The following is a 19,000-nucleotide window of genomic DNA, read 5'->3' on the forward strand; positions in this document are numbered from 1 at the left end:
ACAAAGAACACGTACCCCTAAATAGACTCATAAGTTAGGCAATAATAGAGATTTTCCAGCCTGTGGATGCAAGTGAAATTAGCTTCTCCACCAGCTACCATTATCTCCGATGAGAGAGACAAAATGGTTGTGCTGATCCACAGGTACCTGTCCAAAGTCCAATTGTTTATGCCAGGGGCCTTGAGAGACAAAAGGATTGTTGTGGTTGCCGGGGATGAAACGCACGGACCGATCCAGTTCCACCATTAGACAAGGGGTGCCGTTGCTGCCTGGCACGCCAGCAGCGCATGACTCCCGCCGGGTTCAGGAGTGCGTCCAGGGAATACCGAGTCGATGTGTTAGCACCGGCGAAGGGTTCGTCCACTGCACATTCTGCACGTTATGGAACTCAGCCCCTACAATGCGCGCGCCGGCGATCAACTCACTGATTGGCGTCTATTTGAACCGCTTCATCCAACCATACCAAAGCAGTATGGGACTAAAAAACTGATGCATACGCACCCTTTCCCATATAGGAATCCTACGCGGCAACGACCATACGCCCGATTGCAGCTCGTCCGCCTCCAGCAGCTGAATGCCGCGACGGGGGCACGTCCCCTGGCTTTCCTTTCCTGGATTTCAGTGGGTAGCGTCGAATTCAGAGGCAAAATTAGGGATTTGAAGGAACAAATTTCGACAATCATCGGGGATTTCCAGCAAAAGCTAAGTTTATACACGGTTCGAACTGCCGAATTGACGTGTGAGCTTCGCGATATCGTTGATTGACCAGTGGCAAAGCTCACTCGAGAGCTCAGCTGCCCGTCTGCTTCGGAGTCGAGACGAATAACTGACCGATCGCCACCAGGGCAGAGACGTCCCAGCTCTCTGCATGCCGAACGACCTGTAACTTATAGTGCAGATATAACAGTGAACTGTTTTTGCAACCTCTGAATGATCAGAAAGAACGAAGAAAATGAATCATTTCACATTACCTTGTATTCTTCATCTAAATCGTAGGTTGTGTTCCCTCTGATGGCTATGAGGGGCCTCCATGGGAGCCTCAAATATGTCCTAAAAACAGTGCAGAAACATTAGTCCAATATGAAAAGAATGGGGTGAAGTTCAGAAGAAACAATGGCATAACTAGTAACATATTCAGTGGTAAGTCATGATGCTGAAGGGGCACCTTAGCGTCCATGTTGCTATGACAAACTTCGTGTCGACCCTCAAACCCTGCATGCATGATTTGCAAAAGTTTCAGCAAGTAGCGAAAAGGGTGGGGTAAACAAACTTTGGTATAACCCATATCATGAGACTTCACAAATGCAAACATTGACTAAACATGAATTTAGTTTGGAAGCACAAATGACGACTAATTACAAGCTTGCAGTGTAGCAGGTATGACTAGGCAGAACAAATAGCTGCAGTGGATGGCAAAAATTTACCTTTTCTATGTTTTCAAGTTCGAGCGAAGGGCTGTCAAAGAAGGGCACTAGCAAATCAAGATTCTGAGAGTATCTAGACCTTCCTACGGAGTACAAGCGTGGAAAAAATTAGCCTCACAATTTTTTGTTCTTGGGGGATAAGGGTGCAGCGATTTGATGTTACTTGACATGGTTCCGTGCATGAAATGCAGTGAAAATAGGCGGTGCCTAGGTAGTACTCTAGTGTTATTTGTTGCGTACCACGGAACTTTATGGTGGGATCTTCAAACAAACAATCCTCAGCATATATGCCTAAACTGAAGTTCCCTGAAATTCATTCAATCTTGAGCACATCAGCAACTCTACTGAAATGACACAAAATTATGTAGCCATTTTGCTCTGACAGTGCAAGCCAACTTTTGCTTTCAATTTTCTTTTACCATCACATGTCCTAATAAGATAAAACTGTAATCCGCAAAGCACATATATACCGGTGAGGAAATAAGCACGCTGGTAATCAGCTTCAAGAACGGCAACCACATCCTCCACGCTGCGAGGCAACTCCAACTCTGTATCGTCGGATTCTGCAGCTTGCCTTGGCTTCTTGCTGGGAGAAAGGGCCCTGAGCAGTTCCGTGATGGCGCTGACCGCCGCCCTGACGACCGGTGGTGTGCCATTGTCATTACCGCCACTTCCCTGTGAGCCGGAGCCGCACCTGACACTGCAGAGTCGATGGTTTTGCTTCTGCAGGAATACGAGAGGGAGCAAAAAATAAAAAATTGGAGGTGATCAAGCAAACGATGCAGTACGATTACCTGAGAGATGTCCAGAGCTAGTCACCTTTGCGCAGGAGAGGCGAGAAGAGGCAAGGGGAGATGCCCAGGCGGTTAGGCTTGGCGCCATTTGCAGTTTGCGTCCCTTCCACGCGGATCACAAGTCTGCCATTGCCACATGATCACATCCAGTTGTGTGAGGCCTTCCAAGTGACACGCCACTTTGCATTTGCTCCACTGTCCCAATCAGTGCTCCATTTCCTAGTGACCAGCCAGCCTAGACATCTTGTTGAAAGGTAACACCAAAATCTCATTGATTTCAGTAGCAAACTAGCCACTTTTTGCAACATACTTGTACAACGCAAAAAGCGGTCGGTTCCCAGTATTATACCAGTCCTCGGATATTTCTCCATGAACCCAAATATAATACCATGGTCAGAGACTCATAAAACAATCGCACACCATTTGTTATGAAAACAGAGTCCATCAGGAAATGGCTTTAGCCACAGAAATAATATAATCGCTGGTCATCGCTGTGGTATCTCCCCAGACAAAATTCTTACATTTCCCAGGATAATTGTAAGAAAATGTGCACTGTATAACAACAATCATTGCAATGACTGGCTAAGGTCTAACTGAACATACACGCTGCCTGATGTGATCCTGTATGCCACCTAGACACCTGGTTGCGATTGTGAGATGGGAACACGCGACAGGCAAAGGTGTCAAGGCTCAAAGGCAGCGGCAAAAGCTAATGCTCAAAGAGGATTTACAGAAATCGCTGTGGCAATCACCAACAACCCAGAATGGTTTGGGCATTCCAGCATATGGTTTTAACTCGTCTGGAGCACTTGAACCTTCCCCAACGCCTTCTCGCTGTCATCAACAACAAGCTTCTTCCGGACGGCTAACAGCTCCTCTCCAGCACCGCAGATGTAGGCTGCTGTCCGCCTACCAGAGAGAGTTGCTCCCTCCATGCTGTCGATATAGTCCTACAAACACATGGAAGAAGATCAGGATTTTATGGTCTCATTTACCATGTCCTAAAGATTTGCATCATCCAATGTCAGGAGCATCTGGTAAACAATTTCCTCTTCTTCAAATTGATGGTGCACAGGCTCCACACAATCAGAAAACTATATTTAAGAATAGATAGCCAGTTGATATGCTTTACGGTTTAGATGCACAATACCTGTTTCGTGTACGAGCCAGACAGGAAGAAATTTTTAACTGGTGTCTTCTGATCAGGTCTAAATGGGTCATTTCCAGGAGCTTCACGGTACAACGATTGTCCGATCTTTACCACGCTGGACCATGTAACTTCCAAGCCTCGAGCTGATGGAAACAAATCTAAGACCTGCACGAAATTATGAATGTGTTCGCATCAAGGTGAGCTTTCATAGGAGGATAAAAGAATCAACAGAGGCACAATAAATCACAATTTATTGAACTGCTTTAAAAATGAGGCCTTGCTTAGTTACTAGTATAGCAAATCATCTGCATCAACCAGTTATAGTAGTAGTTTGACAAATAAATATGTACAAGCTCACCTGTTTCTGAACCTTGCTAATGATCTCCTCATTCGGCAATGGCATGTAAGGATCACCAGGAGTTAGCACAGCTCTGCAGGTAAAGCAAACGTGCAAGGTGAGTTTATCTACAGAGAGAAACGGATCCGATGCATGGAATTTAGACGTTATACAATACGAAACGCTCAGTATGTTGCTTACGTAAATATAAATAGAGTATCAAAACAACCAGTCAAACAATGAACATTGTCAACAGCGCTGAATGGTAGTCTTACTGGATCAGGGAGCCTTGTCCTTCAATGTAGTAGTCAGCAGGAGATGAAAGTGCAAGGTCTGAAAAACAGGAGAAGTCCGCATCTGGAGTATAGAGCAGATTATCCAAGCCAACCGCCTTTTGTGATTGTCTAAATCAAGGATAAGGAAAAGAAACACTCAGAGAGCTATTTGGATTTGCACAGCAATCCTTTAGCAGAAACAAATGTGTTCCTTGTGAAAACATCAGGGTCAAGCCAGGGAATATTGTAACTTGATTTCTCAAGGTATCCATGAGAACAAATGTGTTCTTCGTGAAACAAATTCTATTCTAGAAATGAATAAGTAACCAAGAGCACTTGTTGGAGTTACCTTGATTTCTCAAGGTCTTGGACTTCAGTAACCCATCCATTGTAGCGAAGCTGAACAGTGACTACAGGAACACCATCTAATTTGTATATGTTGTCAAACATATCCCATTCCCTCCATTCTGACGGCAGTAGTCTTTTGATCCCTGGGACATCACAAGCTGCATCCAACAGAAGATCAAATATTAGTAAGTTCAGCTTGCATGGTTCGGCATGCTGGTCCAAAAAATAAATATAGAAGAAAAAATATACCTGCAACGTATGCATCAGCTTTGATTATCTCACTGCTCGTAGCCTAAAATGCCGAGATGTAGAAATTTGTTAGTATGAGTGCTAAAAATGGTTTTGGTTTACAATATTGTATATCGTCCTTGTATGATCTAGCTGTAACCACACTTAATAAAACCCTGACACGAAGGGAAAGAAAGCTAACCTTGGAGATGCGAAGGCCTTTAACATAGGTCTGGCCATCAGGCGACTTCTCATAGATAACCTCTCTGCACCCCCACCTCAAGTGAAACCTGAAGGATTTGTTATGAAACTTTTAATGGTACTGCAGTCTATACTACATAGAAAATTGAAGAGAATTATTGGTCTCTGTCACCATACCTGCCACCCCTGTCTGTTATGTACTTTTTTATTGGGCCACTTAAGTAAACATCAGGTGAGCCCTTTAGCATGCGTAACAAAGAAGCCTCTGTCTTTGTGGCAAACAGGGTAAAAATAGTAAGCATGCAACGAGCACTGATATTATCGCAGTCGATGAAACCAAGAGCATAAGCAACAGGATCCCACATTCTTGTGATGCTCTCTCTAGAACCACCTCTGGACATGAACCAATCGCTGAAACTCACCTGAAGAGGTATACATTTAAATTTACATTCAAATTAAGATATCACCTACTGACAAGTTATAATGAAGGAAATACTTCACGAATAGAGGTTCTTCAATGCCCTGCATGCACATGCTTGAGGAATCACTTTGCGATGAGGATAAAACATAAGCAAGAGCACTATTAATCTACACTCTAAATTTAAAATGCAGTAACTATATGCACACTTCCAAAGAAACTGAAACGGGAAGGTGAGAAATTCTTACATCATCCAAGTCTCGTACTTGCTGCAATGCACCATCTGGATCAACAAGAGCTCGAACAACTGGACTTAGAGCAAGAGCAACTGCATTTCTTGCTTTATCATAAACCTGCAATACAATTCAAATATTTTAAAGAAATACACGCAATTAGATCATCTACATCTGATCCAAATTAGTTGTCACAGGTTCAATGAACCTTGTCTAAATCTGCGACAATTAATTTGGATTGGTGAGAGTAATAAAATAATTTCTAGGGAACTAAAGCGACAGCCAAAATTGTGCAAGACTTAATCTGTTATGGAATATATTGTTTGTTACTAGTTTACCGCAAACAGGTGATTCACAGTTATCATGGGAAAATTCAAATACCATTCTATCTGAATACATAACAATCATGAAACAAGTTCTGCTATTTAAGGTATCTGCACAAATCAGCATCTGTGAGGACTTTACAAAGGTTTGATTATCCATGAGACCACGGCATAGAAGAACAATAACAGAACACACACATCCTATGAGATCGTACTATTTCTGGAATAATCATGAGCTTCAAGCTATTTCCAAAGGGAATAATTGTCTATACAAGTATACAACTATAGTTAACACAGAGTGATCAACCCCAACTGCTTTCCAGGAATATCAGTGATAGTTCAGCTGATTGTACAGTGGCCTGATGAACTAGGAGTTGTGAGTTTTCGTATAGTAATGAGTTAAGACATATAGGCTGAAAAGGTATGCCTTCAAATTGCATGTTCACAGAAGAACACACAAAACTATAACTAGGTACTTGAATTAATAAAAGGCCATATGCATCGGTTGATGCAGAGGGCGGTGCTATCCCCTTTTAGAAAAAAAAAACTAGGTGCTTGAATAATTGCAGATTGAAATGGAGAAGGTACTGCAAGCATGGCATGATATCTGCAAAATGCATGGCGTGAATTTTGCGATATGTTGGAAGTGTGTAATTCACAACCAAAATTAATTTCATATGAGTCCATGTTCTCCATTACAGGCACATAGTAGCAAAACGAAATTTTGAAGTAATTACCTTGAGTTGGTTAGTTCGTAAGAATGCTTGTATACCATGCAATGGTGCTCCGACAGGGAACCGAAAATCAAGTTCTGCACATCAAGGCAGGCACTATGAAATATTCAGAAAACTAGGTTAAATGTGAATAGATATAGAAAAAATCAGTTCAATCGATTCGGCCAATAAAATCCACAATGCGGCACGGAGCATTTTCTGTGCTCAGAAAAGAGAAATCATTCCGCTAGGAAGACATGCAAGAAATGCCTTTGCAAAGTTCGATATTCAATTTTGTTAACACAATGGATGTTTTAGTTTTCGATTGTATCAAATGTAGAGAAACTAGCAAAAGTAATATATAATTAATAGATAAATGAACATACCACCAATGACGCCCCCTTTGTTCACGAAAGTATGGGTGTGCTCCTTGACTAGTAGATTATTTTCAGCCCCAACCTGAAATACAACAGAATCTAATATCACCAAGGATTTACTAGGACAAGAAGCTCATGTACTAATCATACAAGGCAAACATATATAAATGCTTCATATAGACAGAGGGATAATATTATCTCCATATGTGCTACCACATACCATATGCATGTGTTCGATTTGAAAAAATTAGGCTGTAATATGTTAAACATGTCCATAGGCCATAGTTACTCAAGGTAATCCAGAGAAGAGGTGATGCTAACTGTTTGTGGGACCATCCGAGAGTATGGAAAATGGTACCTTCTTCAGAAGGCGGAAAAGGTTGCTGTAACAGCCGAAGAAGACATGCAGGCCCATTTCGATATGGTTCCCTTGCTTGTCGACAAAAGAACCGACCTTGCCGCCGATAAACGTGCGGGAGTCGTACAGATCAACCTGCAAACATCACAGCACCCCCAATTTTTGACACGGTTAGAAAAGCAGGAGCAACACAATTTTGGCTACCGATGAAGGGAAGCATATGAATCGATGAACAAACCTCATGGCCCTGGTCCAATAGCTCCACGGCGGTGGACATGCCAGCGAGGCCGGCACCTATGATGGCGACCTTGAGCTTTGGCCCCCTGTAGTGTTCGGGCTCCGGCGGGAACAGTCCCTTGGGCGCTGTGACACGCAGAAAAAGGTCCCAAAATCAAGATTTCTTCTAGTCATCGCTGGAGGCTGTTGAGCCGGAAATGGGACAAAACTACAAACACATGGTCTGCGTGCAGCTGATCCATAAATTGAGAAACAGAGCGTCATCTCATTCCCAGTGGCAGCCACAAGTCTGAACAGATAAAGGCGTGCACAAGCTTTTGAAAAGGAAAGGTTTAGCCAAAATCCCTCTTATCTAGACAGTTGCACAGATAAAGATTTGTTTTTTCCACTGTTGGTGAGTGAGTGCGGAGGGCACTCCGTCCGAGGCGCAAGCGCAACGCAATTGAGCCAACCGAAGCGGTGCTAACTACAGACGCATGGTTTTGCTAACAACCCGATTCACAAATTCAGGTAACAACGTAGCAGTAGGCAATTCGTGAGTCCACCCAGAAAGCCATGGCAAGAACCAGTTGGTCTTATCTAGTATTCTGTTGCAGTACCAGAATAGTACTAGCAAAGAGGGGTTAGTTAAAATCCCAAAGCGCCGTGTCCTCACCGTTGACACCCATGTCGGAGACGTTGCTGTCGAGGGAGCAGCGAAGCACGGTGGCGGCGGCACGGCGGCGGGGCGGCGCGCGGCGCCGGCCGGCCACGAAGGCGGGGACGAGCGCGCACGACGTGGCGGCCATGGCCATGGCGTCGTCGTCGGAGGAGGAGGAGGGGCAGAGGGCAGCGCAGCACGCAGTAGCTAGGCCAGTGGTAGTCGGGGGATGAGTATAAATTGTGTGAGCGCGAGAGGAGGGGGAGGAAGAACCGATGAACAAGTCCTCAAGGGAGCACAAATGTGTTTGGGACGGCGAAGATGCCGTCGGGTTGGGGATTTGTCGTGTGGCCAGGCCTCGTGGGCGTGGCCGTGGCCGTGCCACCATCCACCACCCCGCACCGCACCGCACCGGTGAGTGAGAGTGGATTTTTTTTTTGCCCATACGTTAACCGGGCAGGGGACTGTGGCGTTCTGTTACGTGCACACCGCAACGCCATTCATATGTCAACAATTTTGCGATTAAACAACACATGTCATCATGTTAGTTGTTCATGGTAATACTCGTACCTACATTATTTTTCTCCTTCAAAACTGCACTTTTTCTGAATATAGTACCTCCTCCGTCCAAAAAAGGATGTCCAAGTTTTATCAAAATTTAGATCACTAAATAGCGAAACTTGATGCATCTAAATTTAGACAAACTTTTGATATCGTTTGATGGACAAAGGTAGTACATGGCTGCACTAATTATAACACCTGCGCAAGAGAAAGTCTTGAAATTTAGAATAACAGGACAAAATAGAGAGAAATACCTACTTAATAAGTTTCAAGCGGAAACAAGTTTCATCACTCCAGGATGCAGAAACGACAGTTCCTTGTCTGGGGAGCCTTGACGTGTGGCCATAGAGATGCAGAAACAACGCGGCATATGCATATGTATTGGGCGGCAGTAATATTCTAGTGCGCCCTATCGTCTACCTCCACTCCAGGAAGAAATGGCTGATTTTCTGATAGATGGTGACATGTTAATCAGCTCTTTGTTTGCTGCACTCTTGGCAAACTACAGCTCTTCATTTCCCTCAAAAAAAAAACTACAGCTCTTCAGTGGAGTTTTTGGGCTGAGAAATCAATACATTGACCGGCCGCTTCATGAAAAGGAAAAAAATATATATAGTTTTACATGCGGCCGCTCAAGATGAATTTAGCTAGCACGCAGTATGTCGATCTAATATGGCATTCAGTTTCCGCTGACAATCGTACCATTGCACACCACTTTATGTTGTAGGATATAATACTCGTGAAATAATATTATATCTCTTGGAATAGTACACCAACAAAAATATGTAGGTCCATGTTTGCATCTATAATATCTAAATAGGAGCAACCCACTAAGTTGATTTCTGCGACATGCAAGGTATCCACCTCACCAAGTCTCATTGAGCAATCCTAGGGTGCCATGTAATCAAATCTGCCACCTAAGAATAACCCACTAAGTCTGTGCGTTTCTGTTCCACGCCGGTCCAGGTTCACAATAGTTTTCGTCTCTTCCGTTTATTACTCTCCCTTTCCATCTTCTCTGGTTTCACAGGAAACCAATCGAAAATTATTGACGGATTCATTAATTCCTGCTTCTTCGTATAGAGAGGCTATTCTCTGATTGTTCCCTTCATCTCCCCGTGTCCATAAATCCCCAGCGAACGTTGCCTGAAATAATCCTCAGTGTCACAGTTCCCCTTTACGCCCTTTGTCTTCATGTTCGTAATATCAATGGCGACGGCTGCTTCAAGAATTTCACCACCGCACCAGCATCCGAGCCATCTACAAGATTTTTCCGTGTTCATGCCGACCGCCTGAGACAAGATCCGATCTAGCAGTACCTGCATCAATCGGCTGTTGCGTGCGCCATGACTGTAACACCATCAGATCACCCAAACCTGAAGAAAGATGTTTCTCCAAATTTGCATCCATGTGCTACGCCCAGATCCCGAATTTCTCATTCTCTCTCATGTTAGTTTACTACCAATTTTATTTGTATTTTCCCGCAGCTCTCTCTCTCTCATGTTAATTTGCTAGCAGATGTCTCTCCAACTTTGCATCCATGTGCTACGCCCAGATCCCGTATTTCTCATTCTCTCTCTCATGTTAGATTACTACCAATTTTATTTGTATTTTCCCGCAGCTCTCTCTCTCATGTAAATTTGCTAGCAATTTTATTTGTGTTTTTGGTTACTTTCATAGAATCAGAGCATATGGCATATTTCAGTCCATTTTGAGGGTATGCTATTCCATGGCAGTATTTTCAACTGTGAATGACATGGATTCGTTTGATCTAATACTGCAATGGGATTGAGCATTTGATCTAATAGCTGGGTTATAAAATTAATCATATGATTGGTATTTGTTGTTCTTCTCCAGGTACAAAAGGAAGGAATTTGCATCTGATAACTACGGTGGTTGTAGTATATGCTTGCTAACAAATATTGGGTACACACCGAGGACCTGTATACTATCGGATAAATATATTGCCAAACATCCATGCCCTTCAGGTATGTGATAAACCTGTTTTTTTACAATTCAGTAGTAATATCTATTTTTTCTACTTTTACAATTCAGTAGTAATATCCATGCCCTTCGGGGCTCCCGGATCCACTCTTAGCCCTTGCTCTTTAGCAACAAGACGAATACTTCATTATTCTGGTGTTACTGACCATCATACAAGGTTTTTCCTCGCTGGATGGTCCGTGTTATGGCCTGTTCTTATTTGTGTGTTTATCTTTTCCACTGGCTTCCAGCGTGTTAAATGATGAGGGTCAGTAAATGTATATATGGTGTCCTCACTAGAAGCCAAACTATTGTGTATACTTTTGGGTATGTATTTCTACTTGAGATTGTCCAAGGTGACTGCAAGAAATTCGTGTCCGTGCGCATTTACGCCTCAGGCTCGCAATTACCTGCATGAGCATGATCTTACCTCTTTAGTTGCAAGCTATGCACATGGTCTCGAAAAAGCATGTAACTGTGCAGCCGTGCGGGTGATTGTACGTTTTCTTATCAGTTCGTTCGGCTTTGTGGTGTTGGACTCATGGCCTGATTAAACCAATGAGGATACCGGGGTTGATTTGGTAATATACATCACCCCTGGCTTTGGCTACTATCAAATCATCCTTGGTTTTGGCAATACTGCAGATGTATATACCACAAGAGAATTCTCGCTGCAACCACAACAAAGTTTGCTTTCATGTGCATTTGTAATAATTAAGTTCAAACATGGTATTTATTTTTGTGCTTGCAACAAGTGCTGGTGTCTTGGACAATTTACCTCTTCTTAGTATCTTATACAGTATTTAACATACTCTACTACTCAGTCCTGTATATAGCAGCAGTCCTGCAACAAGTATTCATTTCTGTAAGGTTTGACAAATGTTCTTTATATATCTTCTCCATGGTAATTGTGAAGTTCAATTATTGATATCCGATTTAGTGATCATGCAATCACTAATTATTTTCCACAAGTTTCATATTTTAGACAAACTGTACAGATTGCCACATATTTCCGCAGCAACGCGCGGGAAATTATCTAGTATAATTAGTATTCCCTCCATATTCTTTAACTAGCAGAAGTGCCCGTGCGTTGCATCGGAAGGAAAATGGACATCGCTATATTTTTTTTCATATATTTTGGTGTCTTGATGTGGCTTTGCTATATTTTCACCTCGCCCCCACCTGCGTGGCAAGCATCTATCGCTTCGCTCTATTTTCTGTTTCCAAAATGGTGTTTTCCTTCCAAAAACAAATCACAGGATGAGTAAATACTGCTATCATTTTTGTAACAAGCAAACCAAATTAACTGAACATAAAACAGGAGGGGAATAACACGGCAGGGCATGCCAAGTCGCCAACACATTCAGAATACATAGTCGAGAGCCAAATCTCTTAATAATCTTGCCGATGCAACCCAAGCAATTTCCTGTGGTTTTTGATCATGTTCAATGCAGGTATTCAACATCTAGCCTTTTGGCAATAGAAGATGATGTTCCAATAAACGCCTCATAATTGTAGAGATAAATATTTAAGAGATGGATTTCCATGGTGCTGAATAACAGTTCCTTAGTCTTCACATCACATAATGACTAAAATTGATGAAAGTTTAGAGCTCCTTTCGTTGTAACTGTATCATGTTAATATGAAATGACTGAATGTCACCATGCATATGCAGTAATGTATATACCTCAGCTAAATCTGACATTATCTTCTAACCGTGGTTGCTCCAAAGTTTCATGTTCAAAGAACCATACAAGTAGATACCTAGTGCGTGCTTGCTTTGATCTGACAGGAATATGATGGTAGGAGGTGATCTCCACTATTTAATTTCGCTCGGGCCTATCTGAAGACCGACATTAGCATTCCTAAGCACAGAGAGAAGATCTAGCTTACAGAGTGGAAATAGCAGTCAGGAATTAATTAGTGGGGCTGGACACGCCGAATCATTGGAGGATCCTGCCTATATTTGACTGACGTTACCATTCCTAAGCACAGAGAGAAGGTCCAGCTTACAGAGAAGAAATAGAAATCAGGAATTACAGTTGGTCTCGACACGGAGAATCGCTGGAGGATACTGGAGAAGAGGAGGAGCTTCCTTCCGCTGGAAAATCACCTGATTTTGTGTCGCCGGTAGCAGGTCGCACCACTTGTAGTCGTTGAACTCCGGCCTCCACCTATATCCAGCCGCTGACTCGACAGCAACAACCGTACAGCGCCGCGCCGCGCCTCCCTCCTCTCTTCTCGTACCTCCTGGATCTCCATCATCATTGACAGCCCTCTGCTCGTGTCGACGGCCACCACCGCAGAGTGGCGCGGGGGGCGTGCCCCCTCCTCTGCACAGCTGGGTGCGAAGCACCATGGCCGGCTCTCCGATTTTTCCCAGGTTTGGCAATGTCGCCCGGCCCCTCCCATCCTTTGATGCCCCGACCACAACTGTCATGGCCCTCACAGATCCATCCGAGATGCGGCCCAGACACCTCTTAGATGCGGCGGAGAGGACAAAGCTCTCGGAAGAAATTCCATCAGCGGATGCTCGCTATTTTCAACCCCTGCCAAAGGGCGGCAGGGAGGCGGGGTGGCAGGGACCGCAGCTCGAGCCTGGTGGGCAGCGGGCGGCAGCCCGCTAGGACGGTGTGGATTAGGTTGCGCAGGGAAGAGGAGATACCTGGAGCGAGTCTTTTTTCTAGACGAACCGGTACGATGGCTATCGACAGTAATATGGAAATCGGTGGGAGGGCAAAACGGTCCTAAAAAAAGTTGGACGAAAATTTTGGCAGAAACCTTAGCTCCTTTATTATTATAGGAAACATACCCGTGCGTTGCCACGGGATAAATTTATTTATTTAATGACCCACCACTTATTTAAAAGGTTAATTAAAGTGGCCTATCTCGCACGCACTATTATTTAACAAAATTCTATCCATTCGAAGAAAACCCTCTCGCTCGCCCTCCAAGAACTCTATCTACGATCGTCTAACCTCCTCGCTAGCTCTCGCCCGATCCGTTACTTCTCGCCTCGCTCCCCACCACCAATGTTTATTGTGCTGCCTCTCCCACGGATCAAGTTAATTAAAGTGGCCTATCTCGCACGCACTATTATTTAACAAAATCCTATCCATTCGAAGAAAACCCTCTCGCTCGCCCTCCAAGAACTCTATCTACGATCGTCTAACCTCCTCGCTAGCTCTCGCCCGATCCGTTACTTCTCGCCTCGCTCCCCACCACCAATGTTTATTGTGCTGCCCTCCCACGGATCAAGTTAATTAAAGTGGCCTATCTCGCACGCACTATTATTTAACAAAATCCTATCCATTCGAAGAAAACCCTCTCGCTCGCCCTCCAAGAACTCTATCTACGAACGTCTAACCTCCTCGCTAGCTCTCGCCCGATCCGTTACTTCTCGCCTCGCTCCCCACCACCAATGTTTATTGTGCTGCCCTCCCACGGATCCTGCACCGAGTTGCCTCCGAAGTGGTTCCTCCATCGTGCGGGTGCCTGTTAGATTTTTCGATGAAAATTAAAATACTTTCTTTTGCACGGTACTGAAGGTGATTTTTCAATTTTGTGTTTTTCTATCGGATGCCCCCAAAGGTGCTCCACTTTTTTTTGGAAAATGCTTAACTGAAAATGAGAAAATGAGGAAGAAAAAGAAGCAGGTCCCAAACGTGTACATGTATTCAGTTTTTTTTTTAACAGGTACATGTATTTGGTGGGATTGCTCTATTGCGATGGAATGTGTATAGAACAAGAAGCAGGTCCCATACGTGTGATGGAAAATGGAAAAAAATAGTCGTGTGGTGCTAATGTACAAGCCACCAATTGTGCGTTATTACAAATGCTCAAAATAAAAAGCTGTGCGTTATTTTTTTACGGAGAAAAGGATAAGGCGCTGTCCTTCTTCGTTGCAACGCAGAGATAGGCAGGAAAGGGGATCTCGTTTTGTTCCAGCTCCCGCTCAACCGCCATCTCTGCCTTACCGTCCCGTGCCATGAATCCTGCTGCTCGAGCTCGCTATCCGCCCGCATCTCGACATTCCCCGCCGAGCTATGAACTTTCGCTCGATCCGCCCGCACCCCTTCCTCTTCTGCCCGCCGCCGCCAGCGTGCCTCTAATTGCCATCTCTGCCTTACTGTCCCGTGCCATGAATCCTACTGCTCGAGCTCGCGATCCGCCCGCATCTCGGCAGTCCCCACCGAGCTATGAACTTTCGCTCGATCCGCCCGCATCATGGCCACTCAGGCCCCTTCCTCTTCTGCCCGCCACCGCCAGCGTGCCTCTAATCTTGGTCCGTCCTCCCCGTGCTTCACGGAGGAGCCGCGCGCTATGGTCTCTGATTTCCTTTCTTCCTGACAATTACACATCTTGTACCAAGCTTTGCGGGATGTTTTTCTCGGAGGCAACTTGCTGACTCCACCAAACTTTTCCTATATAAACCAGCTCGTCTCGGCTTAATTGAGCGAGGTGGTATTATTCTGGTCACAAAATATCCAGCTTGTTGTGTAGGTTTTGGACCGGACTGACTTCATGATAACGAATTTATCCCTTTTTCGCTGATTCTAGAAAGCCCACTGCTCAGGAACAAGGCCTACCAGGCACAGGGCCTGCCGACGCGCGCTTCGATGATGCCTGGACCGACGGGTTCCTCTTCGGATCGCAAACGTTATAAACTGAACCGGTACTGGGGCAATTAAGTGTATTATGTGATTTGGTGGGAGGGTAAAACAGTCCAATAAAAAGTTGGACGAAAATTTTGGCAGAAACCTTAGGTCCTTTATTATTAGGTATAGAAAAGAGTTAAGGCCGTTGCAATCCCAGCTTCCTCAGCGTTTGGACGGTGCCGTGGGGCCCGTTGTCGGTGTATTGGCTTCCATTCGGGTCTGGCCCGCTTCTGCATGGTTGCCGCGTGTTCTCGTTCGGGCCTGGTTATCTCTTCCGTCGGCGTGGGGTGGAGGTTTGACCGACCATGTTCTTCCCTCTTCGCGTGCTAGATTTCGTCTCGATTCCGGCCGATTCTCCGCCTGGTTGATCTTGCCTCGCTGCGGTTCCTTTGCTCTTCCGGCGTTTTCTTTCTTTTGCCCGGCGAATCTTGCCTGTTCCTGTGCTAATCACGCTATTGTTTCGGCGATCTAGGTCCGGAGGGGCTGGTTCTTTGGTGGGATCCCTTCGCTCGTTCGTTCGGCCGGCGCGGCCGGCCGTGGTTTCCCCGAGGTACGTACCTTCCTTCTTCTTGAGATTTTCCTCTTTCTTTTTTGGATGATTTATGTGCGTGCTGCTCTTTGTTCTTTGTAATAAGATATTTTTCCCCTCCGAGATGCTGCTACGTTTTACTACCTGAGATGTGATTCGTAAAATCGTACTACCTCATGGCATCATTGAAGCGAGAAAAGGCTGATTAAGTTAGGAGTTGTACTGTAGGGCGGCACCTGTATCGATGTGGTTCCTGTATATGTTTTTCTCTGTACGAAGTTGTTGACCGGCTTAGTTGGATTTGTTTGCTGATCTGCCTGTATTTCCACCCCTAATATAATGCATGCCAGATTCGTGTTTTTATTGTTCATCTGCTACATTCTAAGCTGCCCTAATACAATGCACGTGGGGTAAAGGTGTTGTGCGTTTTAGTTGAAGTGCTCGAAATCGAGCCTGCGAGTTACGACCTGTCGGCTAATGTGTGCTTTTATGAAAATAAATATGCTACTTTTCGTTCTGCTGAATTTAGGTTGCAGGCTGGTGATTATGGTTTTGCTATGCTTATCTGGAGAGGTAGGAATCTGGTTTAGCCTGCCTCGCTATGCTTACAAGCTTAGATCGTTTCAGAACATACTTGCAAACGTGGGTGATAAGAATTATCTTGCAGGTGATTTATGTGCGACCGTAGCTATTATCTGTGGGGCATTTTTGTCATGTTATTTGTGTAGCTATTATTCAACTATGGTGACTTGTTTTTCCGTAATTGTAGATGTGATTGGCATAGTGACGGGTGTTTCTTCCCTTGTGAGCATCGATGTGAAGGGACATTCTACTTCTAAGTGCACTCTCCGCCTTACGGATACACGGTTTGTGGTCTCTGTCTCTGTCGTGTTAACATGCTGCTTACTTATATGTGCTGACTATATTTTCCATGCTTGCAGGGATACTGCGACGGCTTGCACTTGTGGGGAAGAAATGCGGAGGCCATAGATTTGGGTCGTTTGATAGAGGATAGTTCTAGAGAGCCCGTGGTTGCTTTAATAATGGGGTGCACCCATAAAAAGCAAGATTGTATGTTCGCATGCCTCTGTTTTTTGTTTCTTTGAGAGTGTTTGAGCTTGTGGATACCGAATTAATAATGTGTTAAATCTGTTTTCCTTGCGGTTGTTATAGCTGTGCTCAAGCTATCTACTAGCTATGGATCTCGGGTTTGCATCAACATGGATATCCCGGATATTGTCGCTTTGCGTGCTAGGTATTGAATCTTTACTTTTCTCACATGTTGTGGTTTCTTTTGATTTTCAATTTACTAGGATCTATCTCGTTCTTTGCTTTGTATTGTAGGGGGTTGGTCGCTGTTGTCTGGTTGTTGTTTTATTTTTTTTCTTTTTTTCTCAACTGCGTTTTTTGTTGTTTTTGGTGGAGGTTGAGGAGGGGCTTCGTAGAAGTGATCTCGTGTCCCGGTGTTTTGCTGTTGGGTAATGTGCCCTGTAGACCGCATCCGATAAATCCTGTAGTGTGTTCTGTTTTATGGCTCGCTCTTTTAGATGCGGTTAAAAGAGGTGTATATATATCGGATATGTGGAGATAGGAATAAGATCTATGTTGCGAGGATTAATTTCATAAATTAGAAATTGAACATTGGGCCACTTAGAGAGTCTGTGGGAGCTGTGGCTATTTTTTAGGTAGGTTCTCTATTTTTTTGAGGAATATTGCTTCTTGGTGACGGGCAGTTCGATTATGTATATTAGTTGCTTGATATTACCTGTTAGTGGATGCTTGGTATGATATTTATTGACATTTTGATGCTTTCAATTTTTTTGGTAAGCCATCGTGATCTGATTGGTAATAAGGGTTGTTAAATGTGTGTGCAGTTGGTAAATCCATAAGGTCGTGGAAAAGTTTAGGCTATGTTTCCTTAGCGGTATGCCATATATGGTTTGTTTGTAGTAGGGCGTTATATTATTGTCTATGAAAGAGGTTAGGAAATGCATATATAGTTGGGTCATAGTTAGATTTGCGGAATCGTTTAGGTGCTGCAAATATTTTGAACAAATGAGAGTGTGTTTTACCAGTTTGTTTAATTCATATGTTAGTGGCATTATGTTTCATAGTTAGTAAGGCTTATTGTGAGAGTAGGATGTTTGATGTGTTGTCGAAAAAATTAAGTGAATAGAGTGTGATAAAGTTAGTCCTTGGTGGTTGCTTAGAAAGAAGGATGTGAGCCGCAGTTAGTAAGAATGTTTATTAGTGGCTAGGGTTTTCTGCATTAAACTACATTTTATACTTGTTACCATATTCGTTTTGTGTTGTCCGTTTTACGTTTCTTACGAGAATTACTCTTGGTTTCTTTAAAGTGGCACTGGCGTGCATGAGAAGGTTACTATTCTGTGTTTTTTGAGTGGTGTTCCTATAATACAAGATCATCAGATTTTTTTATTTGCGGTTTTTAGTTCGTTACTCTTCGTTGTCGGTTTGTCATATGCAGGCTGGTAGGATCTCATTATCCAATTGAGCTTATTATGGAAAGGGGCCGGCGATATGAGTCCGACGAGATTCAGGTCGTCACCGTGCCGGAGATGTACTGCTAGGAACCCGCATGTTGCATCGGTATGCGGTTTGTGATCCCGAGTTTGCTCGGTTATGTGCGTTGGGATGTTGATGCCATGTCATTTACGCAAGGCAAGAGATTTCAGAGCAAGATTGTGATTGATGGTGTCCAGCCTAACAAAGGATGGTGGTTCTTGTCCTGTGATGATTGTAATTGTAAGGCGTATGAGGAAGGATCTGTCTATAGGTGTAACAGAGAAAGGTGTTCTTGCAAGAGTGCAAGCCCAAGGTCAGTGTCCATTGTGACGGATCCATTTCGTCGCTTCTTTTCGCATGGTATTTTTGATAAAGTTGGTATCATTTTTGGTGTTGTTTTATAGGTTTTGTCTCCCTTTGGTGGCGTCCGGAGACGAGGTTTCGGTAGAGATGGTTTTCTTTGGTGATGTGGCGCGGGATTTAGTTGGCAAACCTCGCTGAAGTCCTGGTTGCTGAGAACTGCTCACCGATTTCTAATGTGCTCTGCGAAATAGCTTCTTTAACGGGGAGAAGCTATGCTGTTGATGTCCGTGTGTCTCGGTATTCTTTTCGTACTGAAGATATTGGGTTCCGGGTCCTTAAGTTCTATCCTCCGGGTAGTTACGTGTTCGTTGGGCTGGAAGCTTC

At 44.1% G+C, this 19,000-nt stretch overlaps 2 protein-coding genes and 1 long non-coding RNA gene across 3 annotated transcripts; 1 reads left to right on the forward strand and 2 right to left on the reverse strand.

Annotated features, from left to right (window-relative positions):
* Nucleotides 1-636: 636 nt before the first annotated feature.
* Nucleotides 637-2,376, reverse strand: LOC124674720. The gene is made up of 7 exons (XM_047210768.1): nucleotides 2,244-2,376; nucleotides 1,895-2,147; nucleotides 1,665-1,730; nucleotides 1,425-1,507; nucleotides 1,166-1,212; nucleotides 972-1,050; nucleotides 637-880 (listed from the first exon to the last, which is right to left on the reverse strand). The coding sequence occupies exons 1-7, from the start codon at nucleotides 2,304-2,306 to the stop codon at nucleotides 791-793; spliced, it is 681 nt and encodes a 226-aa protein (XP_047066724.1). The 5' UTR covers nucleotides 2,307-2,376; the 3' UTR covers nucleotides 637-790.
* Nucleotides 2,377-2,662: 286 nt separating this feature from the next.
* LOC124674719 (zeta-carotene desaturase, chloroplastic/chromoplastic) lies at nucleotides 2,663-8,374 on the reverse strand. Its single transcript, XM_047210767.1, has 14 exons — nucleotides 8,072-8,374; nucleotides 7,418-7,542; nucleotides 7,180-7,314; nucleotides 6,831-6,903; nucleotides 6,469-6,542; nucleotides 5,424-5,528; nucleotides 4,935-5,179; nucleotides 4,759-4,846; nucleotides 4,578-4,620; nucleotides 4,330-4,486; nucleotides 3,981-4,109; nucleotides 3,727-3,799; nucleotides 3,369-3,533; nucleotides 2,663-3,168 (listed from the first exon to the last, which is right to left on the reverse strand). Exons 1-14 carry the CDS (start codon nucleotides 8,208-8,210, stop codon nucleotides 3,010-3,012), a joined length of 1,710 nt encoding a protein of 569 aa, XP_047066723.1. The 5' UTR covers nucleotides 8,211-8,374; the 3' UTR covers nucleotides 2,663-3,009.
* A 9,999-nt stretch (nucleotides 8,375-18,373) lies between these two features.
* Nucleotides 18,374-18,740, forward strand: LOC124672687. Its single transcript, XR_006992724.1, has 3 exons — nucleotides 18,374-18,397; nucleotides 18,470-18,626; nucleotides 18,718-18,740. It is a non-coding gene; the product is annotated as an uncharacterized LOC124672687 (long non-coding RNA).
* Nucleotides 18,741-19,000: the final 260 nt, after the last annotated feature.

Source organism: Lolium rigidum, chromosome 7 (assembly GCF_022539505.1).
Source record: "Lolium rigidum isolate FL_2022 chromosome 7, APGP_CSIRO_Lrig_0.1, whole genome shotgun sequence".
In the NCBI taxonomy this organism is placed as follows: Eukaryota; Viridiplantae; Streptophyta; class Magnoliopsida; order Poales; family Poaceae; genus Lolium; species Lolium rigidum.